Genomic DNA, 20,813 nt, shown 5'->3' with positions numbered 1-20,813 from the left:
CTCCCTGCCCGCCTAGCAGACCAAAAGCAGAAATGCAAGTAGATATATAGGTACCGCTTTTAGTGGGGAGGTAAAAAAGTCACCCTTAAGGACATCGATCAGGAGGACAAAGCTCCTCGGGATGGAAAATGGAGTGACAGCAGTCGGAGTCGAGCACAGCCCTCAAGATGACGGAAATAAGATGGGAAATGTCTTTATCTCTGTCTGTGTATTGTCTGTCCTTGTTAATTGTATAACAGCATTGAATGTTTGCCATATGTGTGTTCTGCAATCCTCCCTGAGTCCCCTCAGGGAGATTGAGCGGAATATTAATATATTATTATTATTATTATGCACTACAAATGCACAGTACTTTTGAAGCAAAAAAAAAAGCAAAAACATCAAATGTAAATGCCTTAAAGATCTGTCGAAAGGGACTATTACAGCTATTCAACATATTAGAAATGCTACCGTTCTGAAACCAAACTTGACTTCTTTCCAATGGAAACGAGAGTCTCAGAAACAACAGGTTATTTTGAGCCTTGTCTTCTTTCAACTACAGTAGAGTCTCACTTATCCAAGCTTCGCTTATCCAAGCTTCTGGATTATCCAAGCCATTTTTGTAGTCAATGTTTTCAATATATCGTGATATTTTGGTGCTAAATTCGTAAATACAGTAATTACAACATAACATTACTGCGTATTGAACTACTTTTTCTGTCAAATTTGTTGTATAACATGATGTTTTGGTGCTTAATTTGTAAAATCATAACCTAATTTGATGCTTAATAGGCTTTTCCTTAATCCCTCCTTATTATGCAAGATATTCGCTTATCCAAACTTCTGCCGGCCCGTTTATGTTGGATAAGTGAGACTCTACTCTATTTATGAAACAGGTGGAAACTTGACACTCACATAGAGATCCTGATTCAACTCCTGGAACATCCCTTTCGATGGGAGGTCTTCGCTTTGTTCTTCAAACATGTTTTTGAGGAACTTTCCCGGGTCCGGGATCGTTGGGAGAATCAGCAATTTAATCCTTTGGAAGTACAATGGAAAAGAAAAGAAAAAAAATAGATGGAGACTTAGATTAATTGGTTTGACATTAAAAATAACTGTACCGGTTTTATTTACATAAAGCTGCAGTACGCCAGGATTATTATATTTCATACTAGCTGTACCCGGCCACGCGTTGCTGTGACGTTGTCTGGTGGTGTTGGTGAGAAATTGTTGAGGTAGTGGTGGTATTGAATGTTTAGTATGCACACTGAAGTGGATTATATGGCAGTGTGGAGTCAAGATAACCAAGTGCAAAGCAGATAATATAAGATTCTAAATGCGTTATATAGCTGTGTGGAAGGGCCTTGAGTCTATACTGCCATATAATCCAGTTAAAATATGATAATCTGTGGAAGAGGCCTAAGTGAGGCCTAACTGTGCCTGTCCCCTGGGCTGAGTGGGTTGCTAGGAGACCAAGTGGGCGGAGCTTAGCCTTCAAACTGGCAGCAATTGGATAAAAATTATTATTCCTCTCCCTGTAATTAGGACTTTATTTTTCTTTTTGTTGTATCAACCTAGAGCCGTGGATGATGGGTTGTGTTGTCAAATTTCGAGGTTGGGGGGCCTGTAGTTTTGTTGTTTTGTCCGCTGCCCTGATGCCATCACTCTTTTATATATATAGATTCCAAAGAGAAGTGAGAAAGAGTGGTCCTGTTCTTTAGCTACGTTGGAATCCAGAGGTTTTGTTGAACCTTGGTTTTGTCTAGACATGCAAATGCTACTCCTCTTCCCAAGCATGCCAATAAATAACAACAACAACAACAACAACAATAATAATAATAATTCTATTGTCATATTGGAATCAAGAAGCAAATGCTACTCCATTTTTTAGGCTCCTTTTTCTCTTATTCGTGTATATAATTAGTAGGATATTATTATTATTACTTGGTATATGTATAGATTCAATATATATATGGGAATATATGGGAATACAGTAGAGTCTCACTTATACAATGTTCTGGATTATCCAACGCATTTTTGTAGTCAATGTTTTCAATACATCGTGCTATTTTGGTGCTAAATTACAGTAATTACTACAGTAGAGTCTCACTTATCCAACATAAACGGGCCAGCAGAATGTTGGATAAGCGAATATGTTGGATAATAAGGAGGCATTAAGGAAAAGCCTATTAAACATCAAATTAGGTTATGATTTTACAAATGAATCACCAAAACATCATGTTATACAACAAATTTGGCAGAAAAAAGTAGTTCAATACGCAGTAATGCTATGTAGTAATTACTGTATTTATGAATTTAGCACCAAAATATCACGGTATATAGAAAACATTGACTACAAAAATGTGTTGGATAATCCAGAACGTTGGATAAGCGAGACTCTACTGTACATAGCATTACTGCGTATTGAACTACTTTTTCTGTCAAATTTGTTGTATAACATGATGTTTTGGGGCTTAATTTGTAAAATCATAATGCAATTTGATGTGTAATAGGCCTTTCCTTTTCCCTCCTTATTAACCATCATATTCGCTTATCCAATGTTCTGCCGGCCCGTTTATATTGGATAAGTGAGACTCTACTGTATGTGTGTGTGTGTGTATATATATATATATATATATATATATAGAGAGAGAGAGAGAGAGAGAGAGAGAGAGTATCAATATATATATGGGAATATAGGGTTCAACATATTTATGTGCAATATTGTGGGGTTCCTCAGGGGGCCATTCTCTCCCCTCTGTTGTTTAACATCTATATGCAACCACTTGCTCAGCTGGTCCGAGCAAACTACAGGAAAGGAGATTCCACCTGAACATCAGGAAGAACTTCCTCACTGTGAGAGCTGTTCGACAGTGGAACTCTCTCCCCGGGGCCGTGGTGGAGGCTCCTTCTTTGGAGGCTTTTAAGCAGAGGCTGGATGGCCATCTGTCGGGGTTGCTTTGAATGCGATTTCCTGCTTCTTAGCAGGGGGTTGGACTGGATGGCCCATGTGGTCTCTTCCAACTCTACTATTCTATGATTCTATGATTCTATGAGATTTCGGGCTCGAGTGTTATCAATATGCTGACGACACTCAGCTTGTGTTAAAGATGGAAGGCCAACCGGATTCTGTACCCGACAATTTTCATCAGTGCCTCGAGGCCATTATTGGATGGTTGCGTTCCAGTAGGTTGAGGGTGAATCCAGCAAAGACGGAGATCCTATGGCTGGGCCGACCGGGCAGTGGGGATATCCAGTTGCCAACCCTGGATGGCGAAGCGCTACGCCCGTCTTCACTAGTAAAGAGTCTGGGAGTCCTCTTGGACCCTTCACTGACGATGCAGGCCCAGGTCTCCGCCGTTACCAAAACTGCCTTTTTTCATCTTCGGCAGGCTAGACGGCTAGCCCCCTATCTATCTAGGGACAACCTGGCTACGGTGATCCAGGCTACAGTCATCTCGAGACTGGATTACTGTAATGCCCTTTACATTGGCCTTCCTGTGTCGGTGATCCGGAAGCTCAAATTGGTGCAAAATGCAGCTGCCCAGCTCCTTGCGGGAGTCCCGATAAGATGCCACATAACACCAATCTTACGGCAGCTGCACTGGTTACCAATTGAGCACCGGATCACTTTCAAAGTGATGGTGCTTACCTTCAAGGCCTTACATGGTCCAGGGCCGATGTACCTGAGGGACCGCCTCACCCCCTACAAACCCCAGAGATCCCTCCGTTTTGAGGACCAAGACCTGCTGGAAGTCCCCAGTTTTAAGACCTTGCGTCTAACTGCAACTAGACGCAGAGCCTTTTCAGTAGTGGCGCCATCTCTGTGGAACACCTTGCCACCTGAAGTCCGTGCCTTGCGGGACTTGTTGGCCTTCCGCAGGGCATGTAAGACACACCTGTTTCGGCAGGCTTTTGAGTTCTGTTGCTGATGTTTTAAAAGGTGCTTTTAGGATGTTTTAAAGATTTTTTTTAAAATGATGTTTTTAAAATGTTTTTAAATTGTTGATTTTAGCCGGTTCTTGTAAGCTGCTCCGAGCCCTAGGGGAGTGGTGGCATATAAGTTTGAAAAATAAATAAATAAATAAATAAATAAATAAATATTATTTATATCTATTTCTGCAATATACCATATATACTTGAGTATAAGGTGACCCGAATATAAGCCGAGGCACCGAATTTTACCACAAAAAACTAGGAAATCATTGACTCAAATGACCCTGGCACCGCTGGGTCCCCAAGCTAGTATAAATATATATATTGCACAAAAAGGTTCAAAAATAAGCCAACCGTGTCTCACTTTTTCAAGTAAAGGAGCAAAATGACTGTCAGGATGGCCACGCATAATGGGATGAGGAGTAACAGAAGGTAGTTCATGTTCTCTGGTTTGCCTGGAAAAAGAAACAGAAAGGTGGTGAGGAGACCAGCGCCGAAGAATGCACCCGAATAACCTTCTAGACTGGAGCGTCAATGCAGGTAGATCTCACTTTAACGGCCAGGGCTTCATACTATGGAACCCTGCAAGTTGTCATTTTGCAAGGCCTTTTTAGCGAATTACACATTCCAGGACCCCCTAATGGGAAGCCAAGGCGGTCAAGGGAGTGCCAAGGGGGTGACGCACCCTAAGGGAGAATTTACCGTATATACTCGAATATAAGCCGACCCAAATATAAGCCGAGGCACCTAATTTTACCACACAAAAAACGGGGAAACATTGACTCCAGTATAAGCCGAGGGTGGTAAATTTCAGAAATAAAAATAGATACCCATAAAATTACATTAATTGAGGCATCAGTAGGTTAAATGTTTTTGAATATTTACATAAAGCTCAAATTTAAGATAAGACTGTCCAACTCTGATCAAATCATTATTCTCATCTACTTCAATGTAAACGTGCTTATGTATCCTTTTAATAATAATAGAGTAAAATAATACATGTAATAATAATAATAATAAATACAGGAAAATAATACATGTACAGTAGAGTCTCACTTATCCAAGTCTCGCTCGTATAATTAATTCCATTCATCCGAGATCCTCGTGCTTCATCCTTAAATCAGGCCATGTCAACTTTGTCATTTACTCATCAAAAGCTATTGATATTATATTATTAGCATAGCACAATATTAGCATTCTATATTACGATATTGAACTATACCACTATACTGTGATATTATATGTAACATATAACATATAATTAATATTATTATATGGTATTATTATTAGAATTATATTGTATAACATTTTAATATTTTTATCAATATTATATGTATATACAATATATGGAGATGAGCACCACACCCCAGAGTCAGACATGACTGGACTTAACGTCAGGGGAAACCTTTACCTTTACCTTTACAATATATTATTAAAACTGATATAAAATATTATATTGTAAAACTGAGGGCGGGGGCCAGGTAAATGACCTTGGAGGGCCGCATCCGGCCCCCGGGCCTTAGTTTGGGGACCTCTGCTCAAGCCGGTCAAGATGGACAGAACGCTCATGCCAATGGTGAATATTTTGCAATATGGATCAATGGAGGTGACTGAGCCAGTCCCGCTGCAGAGATGGGCCTTACCCCAGTCCACCGGTTCGCTCCAATCGCTCCAATTTCCCCGGGTCTCCTGGCACTGACTCCCAGACGAGTCTGCTGCGGATCTCACCCGGAAAGTATGGTACCCCTTCAGCGCGAGAGGGATGCTGACGTTGGTGTGGTCCTCAAATACCTTAAAGAAAAGAGGCGAGGGGGGAAATAATATGAAGGTTATCCAGAAGTTAAGGTTACAAGGCACGTAGCTCTCGCGGGGAATTTTCGCGGGGAAAGTTGGTATCACTGCCGTGTAGCGGTAAGCCAGCAGAAGCCAACAAGCAGGGCCAGTTGTCAGTAGCTCATTGACTGGCATTGTGGTGAAGGTGTTGTGACTCAGCTGGATCCTCAGGTTGCTGAGGATTCAGGTTCAAGATCACTCTGATGAGGATGATGGGATTCAGGTTCAGAATTTACAGTATTTATATTCCGCCCTTCTCACCCCGAAGGGGACTCAGGGCGGATCACATTATGTACATATAGGGCAAACATTCAATGCCCATAAACACATCGAACCGAGACAGAGACAACAGACAGACAGACGCAGGCGGGAGAGCAAGCCAGCTGCAATTAACTGCAATGAATCACTCTGACCAGGAGGTCATAAGTTCGAGGCCCACTCGGAGCCTATGTTTGTCTTGTCTTTGTTCTATGTTAAAAGGCATTGAATGTTTGCCTATATGTGTAATGTGATCCGCCCTGAGTCCCCTTCGGGGTGAGAAAGAAGGGCGGAATATAAATGCTGTAAATAAATAAATAAATAAATAAACCTTCTCCTGAGGAGATGTTCGAATCTGGCCACGGGTGGGAGCAGCTGCTTCATCATCCACTCTGACGGCACTTCCTCATTTCAACGTCGTAAATTAGTTAAATTTGCCTCCCCACTTTTATAAGTGGTACCTTATTTCCTACTTGACAGATGCAACTATCTTTCGGGTTGCCAGGTCAGCAACGAGCAGGGGCTATATTTTATTTTTAATTGACGGGTGCTCACCCTGCCACGGGCTGGCCTCGAACTCATGACCTCATGGTCAGAGTGATTTATTGCAGCAGCTGTTTACCAGCCTGCGCCACAGCCCGGCCCCAAGTTCAAAATGACTCTGTTGTTGATGAGGATGAGCAGTGTGTGAATGTTCATTTTCCCTCAGCTAGGAATGTTCTTGTTGAAAGTGAAAATAGCCAGGTGCAAGATTTAGACTCAGAACAGAATGGTTCTCAGACTACAAACAGAGGCACAACTATGTGGCCCAAATGATTCATTGGAACTTATGCCTCAAGTACCACCTCCCAGCAGCAAAGAACTGGTGGGATCACAAACCTGCAAAAGTATTGGAAAATGAGCACGTAAAGATACTGTGGGACTTCCGAATCCAGACTGACAAAGTTCTGGAACACAACACACCGGACATCACAGTTGTGGAAAAGAAAAAGGTTTGGATCATTGATGTTGCCATCCCAGGTGACAGTCGCATTGATGAAAAACAACAGGAAAAACTCAGTTGCTATCAGGACCTCAAGATCGAACTGCAAAGACTCTGGCAGAAACCAGTGCAGGTGGTCCCGGTGGTGATGGGCACATTGGGTGCTGTGCCAAAAGATCTCAGCTGGCATTTGGAAACAATAGACATTGACAAAATTACACTCTGCCAACTGCAAAAGGCCACCCGACTGGGATCTGTGCGCGTCATCCGAAAATACATCACACAGTCCTAGACACTTGGGAAGTGTTCGACTTGTGATTTTGTGATACGAAATCCAGCATATCTATCTTGTTTGCTATGTCATACAGAATAATAATAACAACAACAACAACAACAACATCACACAGTCCTAGACACTTGGGAAGTGTTCAACCTGTGATTTTGTGATACGAAATCCAGCATATCTGTCTTATTTGCTGTGTCATACAATAATAATAACAACAACAACAACAACAACAACATCACACAGTCCTAGACACTTGGCAAGTGTTCGACCTGTGATTTTGTGATACCAAATCCAGCATATCTGTCTTGTTTGCTGTGTCATACAATAATAATAATAATATTAATATTAATAATAATAATAACAACAACAACAACATCACACAGTCCTAGACACTCGGGAAGTGTTCGACCTGTGATTTTGTGATACAAAATCTAGCATATCTATCCTGTTTGCTGTGTCATACAATATAATAATAATAATAATAATAATAATAATAATAATAATAATAATAATAATAGTAATCCATTCAAGGTTTGAGCTAGGTTTGAGAGGAACCTACCCTTATCTTTGTTTTGGTGTTGTTCACTTCGACTTGGTAGCATATGCCAGTGAACAGTTTCGGCTGAGTCCAAGTCAGATATACACCGTCGCTGCTTTCCTTGATGTCTACGATCTTTGGAGTGTGAAGTTTGATGGGAATTTCTGGAGCAATAAACAAACCACAAGTAAATACATAGCTGCACCATGCCAAAGAAATGGAGTCTTTATTTGGTCCCACTTTATTCTGCTTTGTTCGGACCTTTTCACTTGGAAGAGAAGGCTTAGAGGGACATGATAGCCATGTTTACATATTTGAAGGGATGTCCCATTGAAGAAGAGGCAGGCTTGTTTACTGCTGCTCCAGATACAGTAGAGTCTCACTTATCCAACATAAATGGGCCGGCAGAATGTTGGATAAGCAAATATGTTGGATAATAAGGAGGGATTAAGGAAAAGCCTATTAAACATTAAATTAGGTTATGATTTTACAAATAAGCACCAAAACATCATGTTATACAACAAATTTGACAGAAAAAGTAGTTCAATATGCAGTAATGCAATGTAGTAATTACTGTATTTACAAATATAGCACCAAAATATCACGATGTATTGAAAACATTGATTACAAAAATGCGTTGGATAATCCAGAACGTTGAATAAGCGAGTGTTGGATAAATGAGACTCTACTGTAGTACGATGCAATGGATTCAGTGGGCAGGGAAAGAAATTTCACCTAAGCATTACAAAGAAATGACAGAAAGAGCCATTCGATGGTGGGATAAGCTTCCTGGGAGTCTGGTGGAGTCTCCTTCTCTCAAGCCGAGGCTGAATGGCCATCTGTCAGGAGAGCTTTGGCTGTGTCTTCCCGCCTAGCAAAATGGGACTGAACGAGATGCCCTTTGGGAGTCCCTTGTATTTAGCAAAGCATAGACTAAGTGTCCAGTCGGGTATCCTTCTCTTAAGCTGAGGCTTAATGACCATCTGTTGGGAGGGCTTTGTGTCTTCCTGCCTAGCAGAATGAGGGTGGACTAGATGCCCTTTGGGGGTCCCTTCCAACTCTAGCGAAGTATAGATTGCCTGAGAGTCTGATGGAGTCTCCTTCTCTTAAGCCGAGGCTGAATGACCATCTGTTGGGAGAGTTTTGATTGTGTCTTCCTGCCTAGCAGAATGAGGCTGGACTAGATGCCCTTTGGGGGTCCCTTCCAAATCTAACAAAGTATAGACTGTCTGGGAGTCTGTTGGAGTCTCCTCCTCTTAACCTGAGGCTGAATGGCCATCTGTCAGGAGAGCTTTGATTGTGTCTTCCTTCCTATCAGAAAGGGGCTGGACTGGATGCCCTTTGGGGTCCCTTCCAACTCTAGCAAAGTATAGACTGCTTGGGAGTCCGGTGGAGTCTCCTTCTCTTAAGCCAACGCTGAATGGCCATCTTTCAGGAGAGCTTTGGTTGTGTCTTCCTTCCTATCAGAAAGGGGCTGGACTGGATGCCCTTTGGGGGTCCCTTCCAACTCTAGCAAAGTATAGACTGCTTGGGAGTCTGATGGGGTTTCCTTCTCTTAAGCTGAGGCTGAATGGCCATCTGTCGGGAGAACTTTGATTGTGCCTTCCTTCCTATGAGAATGGGGCTAGACTGGATGGCCTTTGGGGGTCCCTTCCAACTCTACGATTCTATAATGTATCAAAGCAGGGAATCTGGGATCTGGAAGAACCCATCCTATATATATCAAAACCCTGCTGGTAATTTCTCATTGCTTTTGGGGTACATTATAAACACGGAGCGCCTCCGGCACAAAAAAAATGTCCCACTAGCTCTGAGAAATAAAGGAAGGACCTCCTCACCTGTGCAGAACAACAACAACAACAACACCTGGGGGATATGAAATCTCTTCCCGACAACAGTTTGAAACTCAGGAAGGCCTTTAAAAACGCACACACAGCCCGACTTACTTTCTTCAATGCTATACTTTGTGACCAGGCACACGGTCTGAACCTCGTCCGAATTGCCGCGGATGGAGATTGCAAAAGACTCGACCAACACGGCGTCAAAATGGAAAGTGCATCGAAAGACATCGCCTTCTTTAGTGTAATTGGTACAACTCCTCAGTTCTGGAGACCTTGGATGGGCAATAAATAAGAAAATGGGGTGGCGGTCAGCAGACCCTGAATATTCAGGCACACACACACAGAGAAAAACACAGGAGGACATCTATTTCAGAGTATTTGCAGCACAGCAGTAGTTGGATGGAAGCAGTGGAGCTCAGAACGAAGAGACACTCAGAGATGTTGGTAAAACTATTTACAAAGTTTTACTGTATGCAGCAGTAATCAACACAAACAGACTTGCAGATGACAGATGAACACAGGACTGTTCTGTTCTTCAACAGAACTTGACTTGAACTCTAGGCAGACAGAACTCAACTGAACTGACGCAATCGGTATGCACAAACACTTGTGTCTGGATACTCCCTAGTTCCAGCCACACATCAAGGACATCATAGCTTCTTGGCAACTAACTCTTTCCATATTATGGTACATTCTGGATGACGCAATCAGTTGCAATACAAGCATGGCACAAATTGCATTTAAACACTATCAATACACAAATCCCACATTAACAATCTACACTGCGGAATGCCGTTTGATTCCACTTGGAAATGATTTTGGAAGTGCAATGGGTTTTATTGTTCTACTGTTCTTTTGATTTTGTTTATTGTAGTGTATATTTTCTTTTATTGTATTGTTTAATGCATTATGATTTGTTGTTTTATTTATATTTTGTTATATTGTATTGTTCTGGGCATGGCCCCACGTAAGCCGCCCCGAGTCCCCGTTGGGGAGATGGTGGCAGGGTATAAATAAAGATTATTATTATTATTATTATTATTATTATTATTATTATTATTATTATTATTATGGGCCAAAGGGATGACATCCATGCGAGTGTGTCTATGACTCAAGCAGAGCATGGAGGTGATGAAACACTAGCTCTTCTGCAATAATGACTGGTTTCCAAATTGAAAAAAAGCATGGGATTTCATCAGCCCTGCAGCCCTGCAGCCTCTCCGATATTCTACTTGACTTTGGAGACAATGGCGTTTGCGTATCTGTGTCTCTGTGTTCGGATACACACCACCAGTAGGACAGGTTGTAGAGGGTGTGAGGACTCGCATTCTCTCCCCGCCGCCAGGAGCACTGGATGGACTCCTTGTAGCGCCAAATGCAGCTGATATTTCTGGCCCCTGTGCCTGCCGTACCTGGGGAAAGAGGGGCAGCAGCTTCAGAAGCAAGACCCAGAGGAACAAAGAATCACAGTGTTGGAAGAGACCCCATGGGCCATCCAATCCAACCCCCTTGTAAGATAGAGAGATAGATTCTAGAAGTGGAAGAGACCCCAAAGGCCATCCAGTCCAGCCCCCTAGATAGATAGATAGATAGATAGATAGATAGATAGATAGATAGATCCCAAAAGTGGAAGAGACCTCAAAGGCCATCCAGTCCAGCCCCCTAGATAGATAGATAGATAGATAGATAGATAGATAGATAGATAGATAGATAGATAGATCCCAAAAGTGGAAGAGACCTCAAAGGCCATTCAGTCCAACCCCCTAGATAGATAGATAGATAGATAGATAGATAGATAGATAGATAGATAGATAGATAGATAGATAGATGATAGATAGATCCTAAAAGTGGAAGAGACCCCAAAGGCCATCCAGTCCAACCCCCTAGATAGATAGATAGATAGATAGATAGATAGATAGATAGATAGATAGATAGATAGATAGATGATAGATAGATCCTAAAAGTGGAAGAGACCCCAAAGGCCATCCAGTCCAACCCCCTAGATAGATAGATAGATAGATAGATAGATAGATAGATAGATAGATAGATAGATAGATGATAGATAGATCCTAAAAGTGGAAGAGACCCCAAAGGCCATCCAGTCCAACCCCCTAGATAGATAGATAGATAGATAGATAGATAGATAGATAGATAGATAGATGATAGATAGATAGATCCTAAAAGTAGAAGAGACCCCAAAGGCCATTCAGTCCAACCCCCTAGATAGATAGATAGATAGATAGATAGATAGATAGATAGATAGATAGATAGATAGATAGATAGATAGATGATAGATAGATCCTAAAAGTGGAAGAGACCCCAAAGGCCATCCAGTCCAACCCCCTAGATAGATAGATAGATAGATAGATAGATAGATAGATAGATAGATGATAGATAGATCCTAAAAGTGGAAGAGACCCCAAAGGCCATCCAGTCCAACCCCCTAGATAGATAGATAGATAGATAGATAGATAGATAGATAGATAGATAGATAGATAGATAGATGATAGATAGATAGATCCTAAAAGTAGAAGAGACCCCAAAGGCCATTCAGTCCAACCCCCTAGATAGGAGGAAAGATAGATAGATGATAGACAGATAGATAGATAGATAGATAGATAGATAGATAGATAGATAGACAGACAGACAGATAGAGATATATAGATAGATCCTAGAAGTGGAAGAGACCCCAAAGGCCATCCAGTCCAACCCCCTAGATAGATAGATAGATAGATAGATAGATAGATAGATAGATAGATAGACAGACAGACAGACAGACAGACAGAAAGACAGGTAGATCCTTCTAGTTGAACGAGACCCTAAGGATCATCCAGTCCACTCCCCTTGATAGATGATAGATACATAGAGACAGGGAGATGGTTCCTAGAAGTGGAAGAGACCCCAAAGGCTCAACCCTCTTAGATAGATGGTTATATAGACAGACGGAAAGACAGGCAGATCCGTCTAAGGGTCATCCAGTCCACTCCCCTTGATAGATGATAGATAGATAGATAGATAGATAGATAGAGACAGAGAAATTGTTCCACATAGCATTACTGCATATCGAACTACTTTTTCTGTCAAATTTGTTGTATAACATGATGTTTTGGTGCTTAATTTGTAAAATCATAACCTAATTTGATGTTTAATAGGCTTTTCCTTATTCCCTCCTTATTATCCAAGATATTCGCTTATCCAACATTCTGCCGACCCGTTTATGTTGGATAAGTGAGACTCTACTGTATCGATTTTTATTTGTGAAATTTACCACCTTTGGCTTATACTGGAGTCAATGTTTTCCTAGTTTTTTTTTTGTGTGGTAAAATTAGGTGCCTCGGCTTATATTCGAGTATATATGGTACATCTGATGGCAGACAATACAGTAGAGTCTCACTTATCCAACATAAACGGGTCGGCAGAATGTTGGATAAGCGAATATGTTGGATAATAAGGAGGCATTAAGGAAAAGCCTATTAAACATCAAATCAGGTTATGATTTTACAAATTAAGCACCAAAACATCAGGTTATACAACAAATTTGGCAGAAAAAGTATTTCAATACGCAGTAATGTTATGTTGTAATTACTGTATTTACGAATTTAGCACCAAAATATCACGATGTATTGAAAACATTGACTACAAAAATGTGTTGGATAATCCAGAATGTTGGATAAGTGAGACTCTACTGTATTGTCAAGGCTACATTTAAGAAGAGACCAGAGTTTTTATGTGCTAGGAATGACAGATGATCATCTAGAGAGGTATTTTGGGAGAAGGCTACAATAGGATAGGTTTTTAAAAGCGGATGCCCAATTTGGACACAAACCAGAAGTAGGAACTCACCGTTTTGTCGAATTGGGAGCTCAAACCATTCGCCTGCAAACGTATTATTATTGTTACACGTCGCTCGAGCTTTGAATATCAGTCTGTTCTGATTCCCCAGGGGCACCAGTACGGTCCGGGAAGGCGTTCGATCCCACGGCTAAGTTTGAAAGAAGAGGAAAAGCCATCAGCTCTTTTGGGAGGAAAGACGAGGCAACGCGAACCGGAATCCCAGGAGCCCAAACCTCACGAGAGAGTCCATCACAGCACAGGAAACTAATAAGACCAGCCGCAATTTGTTTGGAGACAATGCTACAATGCATCTACTTTGTAGAATTGATGCGGCTGGACACCACTGTAGCTCAATGTTTCAGGATCCTGGGAGGAAGACTAAAAAAAAAACCTTGCAAAACTACAAATCCCAGGACTCAGCATTGTACCGTGGCAAAGGGAAGTCAAAGTGCGTTCATTCTACACTCTAAATGTGCATACGATTGCAACTTTTAATATATGTTTTGCGTCACAATTAAGAGGGATACAAATACAGTAGAGTCTCACTTATCCAACACTCGCTTATCCAACGTTCTGGATTGACTACAAAAATGCATTGGATAATCCAGAACGTTGGATAAGTGAGTGTTGGATAAGTGAGACTCTACTGTAATGCATTTATTATTTTACTCTATTATTATTATTATTATTATTATTTGTATTATTTGTATTATTATTGACACAACGACGTTGTATGACACAGCAAACAATATAGATATGCTGGATTTCGTTTCACAAAACCACAAGTCGAACACTTGGCAGATCGTAATTTTGTCAATGTCTATTGTTTCCAAATGTCTCCTTCTTCAGGGTCCCATTCGTGAGCCAGAGCCAGGTCTTCTCCTTATCAGCTTTTCCTTCAATTTTGTCAAGGAACTTTCCATGCAGTGTTTTGTTGTGCCAGCTGTCAGCTCTAGTTTGTAGTGCAGTTTTCTTGTACTGGTTTTTTGTTTTACTCTATTATTATTATTATTATTATTATTATTATTATTATTTGTATATTATTATTATTATCATTATTATTATTTGCACTCTAATTTTGGCCAGGCCATTTACCCCAAAACGGTGAGGATTAGACTCGAGTGAATAGGGTAATTTCCATCATAAATGGCCATATTTCCATTCCCACCCCAAATTCCCAGAAATACAAAGCTTACGCCGATGAACCCTTCGCCGTCTACGTCTATGTCACTCTCATAGGTTATGACGCAGGAATCGCTCGAGGGCGGCACGGGAGCCCACGAGGCCGTCAGCTGGCAGAGCTCTTCCCGGATCTCATAATGGACATCGGAGAGGCGAGGGAGGACAGTTGCACCTTCTGCGAAAGGAGAAAAGAAAGAGGCATTCTGATTCTTTAAAGCTGGGGTCCTCAAACTTTTAAAGCAGAGGGCCGGTCCACAATCCTTCAGACTGTTGAGGGGCCGAATTATCATTAAAAAAAAAAAAACCCGAACAAATTCCTATGCACACTTCATATGTCTTATTTGTAGTGCAAAAACAACAACAACAACAACGAAAGAAAAATACAATTTTTAAAAATAAAAACAATTTTAACCAACTCCAGGCTGTGGCACAGGCTGGTGAGCAGAATATATGGTACATTTATTATTTGTCTCTATTATTATTGGTATTACTACATTTATTATTTTTCTCTATTATGTTGCTATTATTACATTTACTTTACTCTATTTTTATTTTTATTATTATTATTATTATTATTAATACATTTATTATTTCACTCTGATCTTCTTCTTCTTCTTCTTCTTCTTCTTCTTATTATTATTATTGCATTTATTATTTTACTCCATTTATTATTATTACATGTATTATTTCACTCTATTATTATTAAAAGGATACATAAGCACATTTACATTGAAGAAGATGAGGATAATGATTTGATCAGAGTTGGACAGTCTTATCTTAAATTTGATGTAAATATTCAAAAACATTTAATTACTGATGCCTCAATTAATGTAATTTTATTGGTATCTATTTCTATTTTGGAAATTTACCACCCTCGGCTTATACTGGAGTCAATGTTTTCCCAGTTTTTTTGTGGTAAAATTAGGTGCCTCAGCTTATACTCGAGTATATACGGTAATTTTTTTCCCGACTTTAGTATACTCTCCCAAAAATCCCACTTTTCCCCGAAGCCTAATTTTCGGTCCGAATGAAAGTGTTCTCTTATCTGAAGATATTGTAACCGTGTTACTTCTTTCAAATCTTTTTTCACCATCTTGTGACTTTTTAATGCATTCGCATTGTAGAATGAATGCAGTATGACACCAGTTTAACTGAAAGAAACAGACTGGTGGAGTATCAGAATATTTAAAAAAGAAAAATTACAAAACATTGATATAAACCCAAAATCTAAATTTGTAAATAAATAAAATATAAAATAAGAGATATTGGAATATAACGGAGTGTAGAAAATTAGAGAATTAGAAATCAAATGAATAGAAAAGAAGATAGTGACGAGACCCAAGGATTCAAGAACACGGGAAGAAGTCAGGAGAAGAAAAAGTTAAGAAGTAGACATGGACGAAGGAAAAGGAGAGAAACCCTATGGAACAGTCCCAGGAAGTCAACGCAAAAGGAAACCAGATTTGTTTCTTTCTATCTCTTTCTTTTTATTTTATTTTATTTTATTTTTTAAATGTCTTTCTATCTTTATCCACGGAGTACTTTCAAGCACTTTTTACCTTTCTAATAAACACAATTTTTTTATTTTCTTTTTTTTTTCTTCTCTCTGTTTTCTTTTAACTTGCTGGTTTTAAATACAGTAGAGTCTCACTTATCCAAGCCTTGCTTAGCCAAGCTTCTGGATTATCCAAGCCATTTTTGTAGTCAATGTTTTCAATATATCATGATATTTTGGTGCTAAATTCGTAAATACAGTAATTACAACATAACGTTACTGCGTATTGAATTACTTTTTCTGTCAAATTTGTTGTATAACATGATGTTTTGGTGCCTAATTTGTAAAATCATAACCTAATTTAATGTTTAATAGGCGTTTCCTTAATCCCTCCTTATTATCCAAGATATTCGCTTATCCAAGCTTCTGCCGGCCCGTTTAGCTTGGATAAGTGAGACTCTACTGTAATTGTAAAATCACAATAAAGAGTATTTCTAAAAAAAAACAAAACCTGCACATTGATTCAACAATGTAGACGCCTCCTGAGATTCTGGAGACCAGGGTTCGATTCTGTCATGGAAACCCTTAATGAGATCTTTGGAGAGAGACATTATCGAGTCGCCATAAATCCAGAAGCGCGTTGAAGACAACACAACAAGAAAGCCTAAGGGGCCGCTGATCCCGCCAAAGTTCCCCGGTTTTATTTTTAAAAGCCCAACGCAAAAGAAACAAACATCTCTCCAGAGGAAGGAAGCCAAGATTAGTCATAAGAACAAGAAGCAGAAAGCTTTGCTGAAAGGAGGAAGGCACCCAAGGAGGGGATTCATTCAAGCCCAAGGGCAACCCTATACTCATGTTATGCCGTAATGATCAAAGGTCTGGAGACCAGGAATAATCCCTCTGAGGAGCGGCTTAAAGAGCTGGATCTGTTTAACCTCAGCAGAGAAAGTTAAGAGAAGACATGAGAGGGAGCAGGAGAGTGGGACTCAAAGGAGCCATGGGTTCAAAGCACAGGGAAGGAGATTCTCCGAACATTAGGAAGAACATCCTGAGCTGCTCAATGGTGAAATACACTGCCTCAAAGTCTGGTGAAATCTCCTCCTTTGGAGGCTCTGAAGCAGAGGCTGGATGGTCATCTGTCGGGATGCTTTGGTGGAATGTCCTTATTCCATGCCTAAATTGGTTTTTACTGCGTATTGGATTTTTTGTAAGTGTCAGAAGCGACAAGTCAACTGCAAGTCGCTTCTGGAGTGAGAGAATTGGCCTTCTGCAAGGACGTTGCCCATGGGACGCCCAGATGTTTTGATGTTTTTACCATCCTTGTGGGAGGCTTCTCTCATGTTCCCGCATGGAGCTGGAGCTGATAGAGGGAGCTCATCCGCACTCTCCCCGGGTGGGATTCAAACCTGGCAGCTTTCAGATCAGCAACCCAACCTTCAAGTCACAAGGCTGTAATCCACTACACCACCGGGGGTTCTTGCTGTATTGTATTGCTATTGCATTGTATTGATTTTATTATGTTTTTATTTAGTTGATGATGCTGTTCTATCTGGTTTTATTGTGTTGTATTTGTTTCTGGGCTAGGGCCTGTGTTAGCTGCCCTGAGTCCTTGCAGGGAAATGGAGGCGGGATAGAAAAATAAAATTGTTGTTGTTGTTATTATTATTGACACAACGACATTGTATGACACAGCAAACAAGATAGATATGCTGGATTTCGTATCACAAAATCCCAAGTCGAACACTTCCCAAGTGTCTAGGACTGTGTGATGTATTTTCGGATGATGCGTGCAGATCCCAGTCGGGTGGCCTTTTGCAATTGACAGATCATAATTTTGCCAATGTCTATTGTTTCCAAATGCCGGCTGAGATCTTTTGGCACGGCACCCAATGTGCCCATCACCACCGGGACCACCTGCACTGGTTTCTGCCAGAGTCTTTGAAGTTCAATCTTGAGGTCCTGAGAGCGGCTGACTTTTTCCTGTTGTTTTTCGTCAATGCGACTGTCACCTGGGATGGCGACATCAATGATCCAAACCTTTTTCTTTTCCACAACTGTGAGGTCTGGTGTGTTGGGTTCCAGAACTTTGTCAGTCTGGATTTAGAAGTCCCACAGTATCTTTGCGTGCTGATTTCCCAATACTTTTGCAGGTTTGTGATCCCACCAGTTCTTTACTGCTGGGAGGTGGTACTTGAGGCATAAGTTCCAATGAATCATTTGGGCCACATAGTTGTGCCTCTGTTTGTAGTTTGTCTGTGCGATTTTCTTACAGCAGCTGAGGATATGATCAATGGTTTCATCGGTTTCCTTGCACAGTCTGCACTTTGGGTCATCAGCTGATTTTTCGATTTTGGCCTTAATTGCCTTTGTTCTGATGGCTTTGTTCTCCTGGGCTGCAAGGATCAGGCCTTCTGTCTCCTTCTTCAGGGTCCCATTCGTGAGCCAGAGCCAAGTCCTATCCTTGTCAGCTTTTCCTTCAGTTTTGTCAAGGAACCTTCCATGCAATGTTTTGTTGTGCCAGCTGTCAGCTCTAGTTTGTAGTGCGGTTTTCTTGTACTGGTTTTTTTTGTCTGCTGTGCTTTGAGGAGTTTCTGATTTTTGACTTCACTCAAAACAGATTATTATTATTATTATTATTATTATTATTATTATTATTATTATTATTATTATTATGGTGTTTTCTTGCCTGGCAGAATGGGGTTGGACTGGATGGCGTTTAGAAATCCCTTCCGACTCCAGGATTCTAATGTGATATGCCTTCATGGTGCTGCCAAACAATGGTGACTCAATCGCAGGGTTTTCTTGGAAAGCTGTGTTCAGTTTGCCTCCCTCTGGATTCTATGGCCCAGCAAGGATTCGCACTCTGGACCTTGGCCTCATAGTCCAGCGCATTACATCAATCTGACTCGTAGATGAGGCTCTTCTGGGAAGGCAAGAGCTCTGAAAGCCAGGGAATGTTATCACCTCAAAAGATCAAGAAAGGAAGGGGAGGAGGAGGAGAACAAGGATGACTCAGAGGCCCTTTCAGAGTGACTCAGAGCTTGAACTGGGAAACATTACAACCCTATGTGTTTATGTGGCATTTTAAACACAAAAGGCTGAGAAAAGAGTTCGGAATCAGAAGCCTTGCTTTGTAGCTCCCATGGAGTTCCTTCCTAGTCCGGCTCAGATCAAGGCTGATCTGGAGACTGAGGCTGGATGATGGATCTACACTGCCAGTTAATGCAATTTGAACTACGTTACACTAGGTTACATATCATTGAATCATCATGGCAATTACATTCGAGATGACGTCCATCAAATAGGAGCTCTAGGTGTTCCTAGAGCAGCTTCCCATTTTGCTCTGGCTCGGCACTAAGATTACCGTATGACGCAAATCTAATACACACCCTAATTTTCGTGTGGTGATTTAGCCCCAAAAGGTGAGCATTAGATTCAGGTAAATAGGGTCCATTTAGAATCAGGGGCGAAATCAAAGGACGATATGGGCGAGACGTCATTGCACAATTCTGGTGCCATGGTCAAAACGCTCCACATTTGCTCTGGTTCAAAAAGGAGACCAATAGGCACAAGATCTCCAGTGTAAAGTGGAGCGCAATAGGGGAAAACATTTAGGGCTTCTCCAAATACCCTCACAGTGATGTTGACCGGCTATATCTGCCTAGAAGATCAGGGGGCAGAGGACTCTTACAAGTAAAACAAGCAGTCAAAGAAGAAGAACATGCCCTGGCAGAATATGTAAAGCAAAGTGAAGAACCTGCTTTGATTGAAGTCAAAAGTCAGAAACTCCTCAAAGCACAACAGACAAAGAATCAGTACAAGAAAACCACACTACAAACTAGAACTCACAGCTGGCACAACAAAACATTGCATGGAAAGTTCCTTGACAAAATTGAAGGAAAAGCTGATAAGGAGAAGACCTGGCTCTGGCTCACGAATGGGACCCTGAAGAAGGAGACAGAAGGCCTGATCCTTGCAGCCCAGGAGCAAGCCATCAGAAGAAATGCAATTAAGGCCAAGATCGAAATATCAGCTGATGACCCAAAATGCAGACTCTGCAAGGAAGCTGACGAAACCATTGATCATATCCTCAGCTGCTGTAAGAAAATTGCACAGACAGACTACAAACAGAGGCACAACTATGTGGCCCAAATGATTTATTGGAACTTATGCCTCAAGTACCACCTTCCAGCAGCAAAGAACTGGTGGGATCACAAACCTGCAAAAGTATTGGAAAATGAGCACGCAAAGATACCGTGGGACTTCCGAATCCAGACTGACAAAGTTCTGGAACACAACACACCAGACATCACAGTTGTGGAAAAGAAAAAAGTTTGGATTATTGATGTCGGCATCCCAGGTGATAGTTGAATTGATGACAAACCACAGGAAAAACTCAGCTGCTATCAGGACCTCAAGATTGAACTTCAAAGACTCTGGCAGAAACCAGTGCAGGTGGTCCCCGTGGTGATGGGCACACAGGGTGCCGTGCCAAAAGATCTCAGCCGGCATTTGGAAACAATAGACATTGACAAAATTACGATCTGCCAACTGCAAAAGCCACCTTACTGGGATCTGCACGTATCATACGAAAATACATCACACAGTCCTAAATGGTTGGGAAGTGTTCGACTTGTGATTTTGTGAAA

At 41.1% G+C, this 20,813-nt stretch overlaps 1 protein-coding gene across 2 annotated transcripts in view; it reads right to left on the bottom strand.

Moving 5' to 3' along the window:
- Positions 1-20,813, bottom strand: part of LOC103282655 (interleukin-13 receptor subunit alpha-1) — a 44,221-nt gene that overhangs the window by 5,530 nt on the left and 17,878 nt on the right. For both annotated transcript variants that reach the window (XM_062963766.1, XM_062963767.1), the window contains exons 2-9: positions 14,684-14,844; positions 13,497-13,635; positions 10,942-11,065; positions 9,759-9,925; positions 7,834-7,976; positions 5,559-5,706; positions 4,280-4,370; positions 895-1,018 (exon numbers count right to left, since the gene is read on the bottom strand). In XM_062963766.1, the coding sequence (XP_062819836.1) occupies positions 895-1,018; positions 4,280-4,370; positions 5,559-5,706; positions 7,834-7,976; positions 9,759-9,925; positions 10,942-11,065; positions 13,497-13,635; positions 14,684-14,844 (1,097 nt within the window). The remainder of the gene's footprint in view (positions 1-894; positions 1,019-4,279; positions 4,371-5,558; positions 5,707-7,833; positions 7,977-9,758; positions 9,926-10,941; positions 11,066-13,496; positions 13,636-14,683; positions 14,845-20,813) is intronic.

Source organism: Anolis carolinensis, unplaced genomic scaffold (genome assembly GCF_035594765.1).
Source record: "Anolis carolinensis isolate JA03-04 unplaced genomic scaffold, rAnoCar3.1.pri scaffold_12, whole genome shotgun sequence".
NCBI lineage: Eukaryota > Metazoa > Chordata > Lepidosauria > Squamata > Dactyloidae > Anolis > Anolis carolinensis.
This window is presented reverse-complemented; position numbering and strand designations above follow the sequence as displayed.